Source organism: Aplysia californica, unplaced genomic scaffold, assembly GCF_000002075.1.
Source record: "Aplysia californica isolate F4 #8 unplaced genomic scaffold, AplCal3.0 scaffold00228, whole genome shotgun sequence".
NCBI classification, from domain to species: domain Eukaryota; kingdom Metazoa; phylum Mollusca; class Gastropoda; order Aplysiida; family Aplysiidae; genus Aplysia; species Aplysia californica.
The window spans coordinates 625304-635807 of record NW_004797498.1 but is presented as its reverse complement, the minus strand read 5'-3'; the positions used below and the strand labels follow the sequence as shown (position 1 = coordinate 635807).

General features: G+C 38.5%; 1 protein-coding gene across 1 annotated transcript in view; it reads right to left on the bottom strand.

The window, feature by feature from the left end:
* Window positions 1-499: 499 nt before the first annotated feature.
* Window positions 500-10504, bottom strand: part of LOC101858035 — a gene marked incomplete at its 5' end in the record, with an annotated part of 30135 nt that continues 20130 nt past the window's right edge. The window contains 2 exon segments of the mRNA XM_013083384.2: window positions 500-3661; window positions 5432-5527. Coding sequence (XP_012938838.1) covers window positions 2519-3661; window positions 5432-5527 — 1239 coding nt within the window.

Here is a 10504-nt window from a genome sequence, read left to right as displayed (position 1 = left end):
CTGTCGTGGCCTAGAGATTAAGGTCTTCGCCTCTCATTCAAAAGGTCCCGAGTTCAAATCTGGATAGAGACGAACATTTTCTTCTAAAAAATTTACTCCTTTTACATACTTTCCAGCTCTTTAACAATGTTCGGTGGTCTGCTTTCGTCTCCACTTGCCGCCCCCACTCTTCGCCTCCTTTGCCCCTCCTCTGGGCTCCTGACTCTTTCTGCAGTTTTTCTACTGTTTCTCCCTGGCTCCTTCTTACTGCTGTCTTTCAGCCACCCACCTGATTTTATGGCAGGTAAGACCCCCACCTAGCCTTCTCGGAAAAGGACGAAAATCTGGGAGGTTTTGTGTGCAAGTTGCGAACGTTAAAGATCCCTTGGTGGTCCAAAATCGAAGAGTAGGTTTCGGCCACCACCCGGGCAAAATTCAAAATTTCCCACCTACTGAAAATGTTCGGTGTGTCTCGCGCGCTCATATGACCTTATGCAGTTGCGAGCGCCGCAAAACACTTACCCAAAAAATTTTGATATTTTTTAATGTCACAACTCGGTGCATGAATGTTATACAAAAATAATCCAGTATAGAGTCCTAAAAAAACATAAACAAACAGCCTTTAATTTTAAATACCACTGTAAAAATGGACAGACAGGAGAAAAAGGCATGATTTTTTAAAAGGCAATTGGGTAAAAAAAATTTACATAAATAATAACAACTCTGATCACACACATTGATCCTCAGGAATGTTAATATCAAGGCTGTGAAATGAACATTTCAAGTAAACTAACATGAATTCTTAAGAAAAAATACATTTTTTTTTTTACTGAAGTTTTAAAACCTTGGATGCTATTGAATATCTTCGAGTTATGCCATGTCACATGAAAAATTTTTAATTGTGAGAATAATCTTTAAAAAATATGATACAACATGACATCAAAATACAATCGAAAACTCCGACCCATGCTTACTGGGTAATGTTGTAACTACCGAGATATCACCCGTTGAATGCTGTCCTGTGCACACTCAAATTTCAGACTTTTGGGATTTTTGTCAAAGCTTTCCAGCATATTGAAAAATCATCTCTTTGAGCTCAAAAGTATTACAATAAATGCTTGTATTCTGTACAATTTAAGTTAAATTTAGTGAAAACTCCAGGTTTCATAACTGGAATTCTCAGTGTTAAATGTAATTTACAGCAAGACAGGAAAAGGAGTAGGTATAAATATTATAACACTTAGATCACAATATGAAATGTAGTTCTTGATAGCACCAATGGCGACATAGAAGCCATCATAAAACCCTGTAGGATACTGACTTGAGGGTCCTACGTATTTTGTTGCATACAACGAGAAAAAAGCAATAACGTTCTATCCCCTCTCCCCTGACCTGTTTGTAATATAACTATTCCAGTGTTCTGTGTTGTTCAATCTTCCAATGTATACCACTGCAGGCTTTATTCATTGTGTTGGATGAGCGGTTCACTGTGTCACAATCGTAATGCTCGTGTTCCACTCCCAAAAGAATAAATAACTGTTGAAAAGAACAAAAAATTGTACCTGTGAGTGAATTCACTTGACACAGATACATCTATGCAATCTTTTTTTTAAAACTCAGGTCATCTGAACTATCCTCAAGTATCTGTCGGTCACCCTCATTCCAAAAAGCACGCATATAATAAATTGTCAATAACGGTGAAACATTACACACCCGTGTTATAGCTCTTTTTGGAGTGCCCAACAAATCTATGTTATTATTAAGAAGAGACTAAACATACAGATAAAAACACAAAAAACACAACCCTCATATTAGCAAAATTTGCGACCTCTATCTGTTCCCCACTACCTACTCGTCTTGGCTCAATAGTTTCGGTACTAATACTGACAATGTCATCACCATAGTATGAGACTTCGTGCAAACTTTCGGATCGTGCTGTGACACTGTTAAGATGACTCCACTTGGGAGCGGGGACGGAGGGTGCACACCTCGTGACCCGAAAGAGCAGAGGTATGTAGGACTATTATGATATAAACACTTAACTACTACCAGTTGTTGTAACCATCTCCAGTTGGGGCTATGGCGACACTTAGGTGTGTAACTTACCAATAAACGTTATTAGAGTGAAGCAACATATTTATTTATTTATTTATTTATTTATTTATTTATTTATTTGCTTATTTATTCATTCATTTATTTATCTATTTATCTATTTATTTATTTATTTATTTATTTATTTATTTATTTATATGTAAAACATTCCCCTGTGTGTTTACTCTAAGACTATCAGCTAATTTCAAAATCCAAAATGATGCACATTTTGTTGGTACTACTAAACACAAAAGCACCAGATGATAGAATAGGGTAGGGTAACCCCCCCCCCCAAAAAAAAAAAAAAAAACACCAAAAAACAACAACAACCAAAAAACAAAAACAAAAACAAAAAACAAAAAAAATACACTCTTTTTCAGCCCAAGAAGTAAGGAATCTATACTTATCATGTTGAGAAACAACAACAAAAGATGACAATGTAATCATTTCAATCGATGTGAACTGTGTAGCCATCATCATTGTCTCGGTTATCATAATAATGCCTGTCTTCATCAGAACTCTCTTCACCATTGTGTCCCTCATCATCGGAATGCGGAACATCAAAAGAACCAAGTTCAGAATCACTAGCAGAATCGCAGAGACGATCCTGATTCACGCCACCTGTGTCAAGCAAAGACAGACAACCCACATCGTGCCTCTGCAGAGATTCTTCTTCGCCATTGACACCAGATGCTGTGTGCGCTGTTCCCCCTCCACCTGACTGGACATACATCGGGAGACCGACCTCACACAGTGCCACAGCTTGAACAGGATGTGGTGAATAGCTTATCTCACCGAGCTGGTCATTGTTGCCCTGTGTGAGCTGCGTCTCCCTTTCTTCTGGGAAGTCGACGTCTGTCAAGGGCAGCTTATTTGTGTAAACACCTGTACTGGGAGAAGTCATTCCCATGTCATGTGGCTCCGTTAATTTTCTCCCTACTTTCACCTCCGGTACAACAGCAAGATCAGAGTCAGCCAAAACTGATGGTGAATCTGCAGTGACATAATCAGGCGAGAAGTTGATCGCTTCAATGACGTCAGAATCCTCTGGTCTATCTTTTGGCCTGGCACTCTGTTCAGAAACAACATATTCGTTAACATTCTGCCTGCTTGACCCACTGCTGCTGCTGCTGCTACAGTGCAGACTTTGCTGGTTTGATCCTGTTATATAACCTTGACTGGGCACATGGGTAACGAGTACTGTACTGGGAGTTATCACAGTGGCATCTGATAACTTAGACACACTGTGAACAGGACAAGCATTCTCCTGCACAGTAAACCCCGTAGGAGCTGTAGATTCAGCCGGCAAAAGCTCGACATTGGAGTGACAACTGTGAGATGGACTGACCACTGTCGAGCCCCCAGCGGGTGAATCAGTCATTTCAACAACATCAATTGGAATAGTTTTTGCAGCTTTACAGTTCTTCTTTCCTTTCTGTTTGTCACCTTTCACGGGCTCCTTGATGAGAGGTGCCCCGCTATTGTCCCACCAACTGCTGTCAGGGCCACTGGTCACATCTGCCTGGTCTTGCACACTTTCATCTTGTACCTCAAACAAGACAGAAGGCTCGCTATTGCTTACAACAGTACGCTGAAACATAGAAAAAAGAAGGGTAAAAATACAACAGAATAACCTCCCCAGGCCACCACAGTTACAGTTTATCCTACCACTGGTTAGAGAAAACATTTCATTTTTCTGACAAAGTTTACCTCCAAAGTCAACTACACGCATAACATAACCAGAGCCACAGCAACCCTTGTCTATATAGTGAATGAGCTTTGTCACAGATAAGGGTCAGAACAATAAAGACATCAATACTTTACCGACAGCAAGTAATGCAGAAAAGAGAGCAGGAAATGCCTTAAACATGACTCTTTAACTTAAAAAAAAACATTGCAAAGATTATATTCTGACTATTTTCTGCGCAAATAGTGGGGAACTCACAAAAGTAGTAACAAACCAAAATCAGTTTTTTAAACATAAAAGCTTTTATTGGAACTTATGTGATTTTGGATGTTAAATAAAATGTTTAAGAATAATAATGGAAGAATTTCAGAGCAGACTTTGTCTCTGGGCTTGCTGCTGTCCCTCGACATTGTTGTATTCCATGTAAAATCATTTATCTTAAATAACTCATGCAGAAACACACACACACAGACACACACGCACACACACACACACACACACACACACACACACACACACACACACACACACACACACACACACACACGCACACACATACTCTCTCTCTCTCTCTCTCTCTCTCTCACACACACACACACACACACACACACACACACACACACACACACACACACATTCTCTCCTCCACACATATCTGTACACACAATAACACAACAATATAATTGTATGGTTGCACTCACAAACAGACTCATAGTCAAAGGCATAATATAAATTAACAACAATATTTAAGAACGATAGTGTTAATAAAACCTGACACATAGTCTGTACTCTGGTAATTGCTCGATGATATTCTGATATTGCACGCTTCTTCTGTTCAGTTCAGGTACCTTTAAGTTATTGGCCTACAGATCACATGCTAAGTCTTACTACCACAGGTGCGAGAACAGCCAATGCTGTTTGTGGCATCATCTGCCCTTTGTTTTTCTTGCTTCTCATTGGAATAAAAGAATAACAGAAACAGCAATACAGAAGTGATCATTTCTTGTTCATGAAGTCGCCGTATGATATGTGTAAACAATCTATATATATATATAAATATTTTTAAAAAAAAAATATACATATAAATTAAAAACATTTGAAACAATTATTCTTTTTAAAAAATGTAAATATAAATTTATATACATACATACATATATATATATATATATATATATATATATATATATATATATATATAATATATATGTTTCTGCATATATATATATATATGTGTGTGTGTGTGTGTGTGTGTGTGTGTGTGTGTGTGTGTGTGCGTGAAGATTTTCCTTCTTTACCCCGTGCACACCACCTATGGGATTCAGTCAAATTTGACTGAGTTGAGGTTAACCAGATTTTCCTCCATGGAGGAGCAAAAGCTACCATGTTGGCATAACAAATGGCCGATTCGACTCACAACCTTGAAAAAACAAACATGATTGATTTTGAAGGCAGACCTGGGGCCTAATTCATTGTCGAATTAAGTCGGATTCGGTCCAATTGTGCCAAATTGGTAGCTTTTGTCCCATTCTTGAGGGAAATCTGTCTCGCCACGACTCGATCAAATGAATTCAATTGGTTGTGTACACTGGCTATCTCTGGGGTAGCCACAACACAACACAGGGAAAACATGACAGTCATGTTGGTATAATCAAGTTCCAAAGTAGGCCTACAAACCTGAGGGACCTCTGGTGGAACATCACAAGCACATTCAGAGCTAGGAATAACGTTCCCCTGAAAAGAGGAGGCTGGGGTCCTCTTTGGGTTATCCTTCTGCGTATCAAAGAAATTGAACATTGCTTAGATAGTTTCCTCAGAGTCTGTTCGAGATCTAGTTTAATATTTCACTTCAAATAAAACATGTAATAGTTCTGATTCCCATACATGAGATGTGTTATACCAACAACGGATTTTTTTAGAATTAAAAAAACATAATATGGCGAGGGGTAAGGGTGTTAAAGTATGATAAAGAAAAAGGAATTCTTGCCACAAAAGATTTGCCACAGATATATGGGTTCGACCACCCCCCCCTCCCCCACTGATACTCTATTGACTGAATATTGTTGGCACACTATGTACCTCCACTACTTTTTAGCTGCTGCTGGCGAGGCAGAAAATGGCCCTTCATTTGAGGGAAGGGGTTCCCTTTGATAATAACAACTCAGTTTTGAATTCATCCTATTAAGTTTTAAATATCTCAAAAGACTGCTTCTGATCCAAAATTCGAAGGTAAATCTTACCACCCGCTGTTTGTAAAGCAGAATTTATTCTGTCTGAGCTTTACCGATCCTTGAATCAACATTCTTTACCTTATTTAGATTTTGTTAATGAATGCGTAAAACGTACTAACATTTGATTTTCTCAAAAGGATAGAGTATAAATCATATTTAATGACAATAGAAACAAACCAGCCATAGAGATTTTTAAAAATCAATATTCCAAGATATTTCATTACAATTAAAAGATGTGATTAGTCTGTTTATGCTGTGAGGCAATAACAAACACAACAAAAACAACAACAACATCAGCAGAAGGCAGCAAGAAAAGTAGAATATGGGCTTTTCATAAAATTAAAAACGGTACGTTCTTTTTTCCTTAATTCTGCTGGAAAACAACAGTAATAATTCCTAAAGTAATAGCTTATTATGTTTTGTTTTGAGGCTATTTTGTAAGTACCTTCGATGTTGATAACTTGTGAAATGAATGAAAATGTCTCTTTCAACCCCTAAAATTGGAATTTTAGTGAAGTCTGGTAACTTCCCATCTAAAAACCCCACCATGTACATTTTGAAAGCTCTGTTTCTATGTTTGTCTTTTTAACCCATTTCAAAAAGAAATATACTTGGTAAAATACATTACACTTCAAACAACTTTAATAAAAAGGCCTGCAAAGTAATAGTTATTTTCCTCATATATACAACGTATAATATAGGCAAGGATGTGCTATGTCACCAGACCTCTTTAACATGTACAGTGAAACAATCCTTAGAAACATAGAAGAATGTCCAGGCCTCAAAGTAAATGGAGAAAATATTAATAACATCAGGTATGCAGATGACACAGTTTTAATAGTAGGCTCTGAAAAGGACTTTCAACTGCTTCTAGATACTGTTGTAACAGAAAGTGAACGTAAAGGATTATTGTTGAATGTAAAGAAAACAGAATGCATGGTAATATCCAAAAAAGCAGCAAACCCTAGTTGTAATCTCATTAGCAAAGGTGAAAAGATCAAACAAGTCCAACAATTTAAATATCCCGGATATATGATAACATCTGACGCCAAACGTTCCACAGAAATTTTATAGAGAACTACAATGGCTAAGGCTAGTTTAAATAAAATGAGCCCAATCCTGAAAAATAGAAACATCTCAATGAACACCAAAAAGAAAGTCCTGAAATGCTACGTTTGGTCAAACCTTCTATATGGCTGTGAATGCTGGACAATCACTAAAGACAGTGAAAATAAAATAGAAGCAACAGAAATGTGGTTTCTTAGGAGACTGCTAAGAGTATCGTGGAAGGAAAAGAAATCAAATGAGGTAGTGCTTGATGAAGTCCACGTGGGACGCTCAATGTTAAAAACAATCAGGAAACGACAAATGCAGTTTTAGGGACACCTGAATAGACATAAGGGTCTTGAACATCTAGCTCTCACTGGCAAAATAGAGGGCAAGCGAGGCAGGGGTAGGCCCAGAACAACATACTTAGGGAACCTAAACAAATGGATAACAGGAAAAGATCAGGGAAACGTAGCTTTTTTGAGAGCATCCGAGCAAAGGAATGAATGGAAAACCATGATCGCCGATGTCTGTCGCAGATCTAGCACTGGATGATGATGATGATGATGATAATACAACGTATTCACATATTGAGATAATAATCTAAAGATTTAAACTGTGGCACAGAGGTATGAGACAGGACTCCAATGGTGCAGTGTCCGTTAGAAATGTAAAAATATAAGGATGTTTCTGGTACATCCAGGTCACCACACCACACAAATAGCAACCTTCCATTTTCTAAACACTGAAAGATCAAGAGACAAAACACCTGGAGTAGCTCAGAAAAACTACTTATTGTAGCTGCGCGGTATGGAGATTAGGCCTACTTAAGTATTCCTCACAACTCCAATACGAATGAGGGGAAGGGTACTCAACCATGTATGATTGTATGAGAAAGACAAATAAGAAAATATAATACATGAAATGGACAGTATAAAATTATAGGCCTATATACTCTGTCACATTTTTAAGTTCGATTTTAAAGTTCAATTTAAACAAATCTTTTCCTCCAATTACTTTCAAATTTACACACTGACTACGTGATATACCTGTCGCTGGTGAGTTGTTTTCAGATTTCTGAACGCGAGAGTGGTTTTGTTACTGCGTGCAAGTTACATGTTTTGTGTTTTTGAGAGTTACTCATGACACGGCAAAGATTTGTTTTTAAAAGATGTACACATCAAAGCTTTGTCATTTTTGTAACAGTTCGCCAGTGTTAAAAACTTGTGTTATCTACGTTTCATGATATCACGCCTAAGAGAAAATGTGTAAAATCAGTTTGTTGGAATGACCCGGGGGGGGGGGGGGGGTCAGTTTCCACTGCTGCGGGAAATTTTAATGTAACAAGAAGAACTGTGTACGCAACAATGGACCTTGAACGAACAACAAGTTCACAAAAGGATCGATCTCGTCGACTTGGGAGAAGAAAAGCTACTTCAAAAGAGGATCTTTTTATACACTTGTCGCATCTATTTACGGAATCCTTTCAAAACAGCAAGACAAACCAGAGATGAGTTTAACAACATGTGACCTGTCAACCCAATATAAAAAACAACTGTATTGAGACGGCTTAAAGAATTTGAACTCCGAGCCAGGCGCCTCGCTCACCGCATAAGATTGCCGCCCTAAACAATCAGAAAGAGGCTAAGACTTCGCCAGGTATGGAATAACCTTCTCCGACGAATCCAGATTTCTTTTGGAACACCAAGACGAAAGAACACGCGGGTTCCGTAGAGTAAATGAGAGGTTCGTTCCTCAGGGCCTAAGTCTGGCCAGAGCCTTTGTTGGTGGAAGTGTGATGGTGTGGGGAGGAATTACATCAGCTGCCAAGACCCCACTTTGGCAGCACACCGATACATTGACGAGATTCTTCGACCACACCTCGCTGCAGCCATTCAAAACCAAGGATTAACCTTTAAGAATGACAATGCCCCAGCGCATAGAGCTCGTCTAACCACCCAGTTCCTACCTGAACACAACATCCCAGTTCTTCAACCGTGGCCTGCCTACTCACCTGATTTGAAATTGAATCCCATTGAGCATCTATGGGACTTGCTCGATCGCGCATTCGAAGGAGACAACACTAGCCTCAAAGACTTCTTCAACTTGTGAGAGCATTGTATACATTAGTATAAAGAGTGGAATAACATCCCTCGACAGGAAGTGCAGAGATTGATTGATTCCATACGGTGACGATGTCAAGCCATCATTAATGCAAGAGGACATTTTACGCGCTACTGATCGTGTTACTGTTGTGGATCACCCCTACACTCTAGTAAGTCGGGAATAAATCTAATACGTTAATTTTCCGTATTGTTGTTGCTTTTTTCGTTTTTAAAATGGATTGAATTAGTATTCCTGAATGTTTAAAGAATATCGGCTCAATGTGAAACTAGCTATTTTCATTTTAACACGGTGTATACTTAAAAATGTGACAGAGTATGGCAGATTTTTCAAAAATTCTGTGAGAAGGAGGTGGCTTGATAAAAAAAATGAGATTAAACAATAGAAGGGCTGGGCGAGCACCCGGACAAAGAGCTTATAACGGCTATCCGGGTATTGGCGTCGGGTACCCCGATTTTCTACTCCCCTTCGTTAAATCCTATGCAAATGCACTTAAATTACGTCCGTTGGTTCGTACCTTAATAAGTACTGAGTACTTATCGATAGTGGGCTCTCTTTGTCGATTTTGGGGAAGTGTCAGATTAAGCATTTTTTTGTTAAATTAAAAGAGAACCCTTTATGCGTTTATCTTTCTGTTTTTCCCGTCTTCCTCTCTTCCCCACTCAACCCACACAAATTCAAAGTGGCTTTACAGCACGACAATATTGTAGTTGCATTACAAGACCATTTCAGAATGCCTGAAATTGACTACTTAGTGTGACCCCTGAACTTCAGCGTGCTCATCCTACCCACCATGTCACTCATACTCACTATTAGTCGCAAATCAATTGAAATGCTCAGAACACTATACAAAGATATAGAGGGTTTTCACTGATGAAAATGGTTCTAACCATAATGTTACACTAGATTATTTGTTTCTGAAACTGTTTTCAGTGAAATCGTCTTTGGTACACATTAACCTAGATAGCAAGTTCAGAGGAAACAAAATGTAGGCTGCACTACACAATCCATCTTGGAATTGTCGAGTAACATGTTAGGGTTTAGACCAAACTGTTCTTTTAACTTGTTCTCACCTTTCAGTGTGCAAGTACGGCCAGGCAAAAATAAAATGAAGATCCTGATTTAATGTGCCCTTTCTGAAAACTGTACACACAAACCACACAATATCAGAGGAAGACTGCCGAAGACACTACCCTCCATCAGCTCTACTGGAATCACAACCTATAGATACACTCGAGGACTTTGGGGGAAGAAGAAGAAGAAGAAGAAAAAGAAGAAGAAGAAGAAGAAGAAGAAGAAGAAGAAGAAGAAGAAGAAGAAGAAGAAGAAGAAGAAGAAGAAGAAGAAG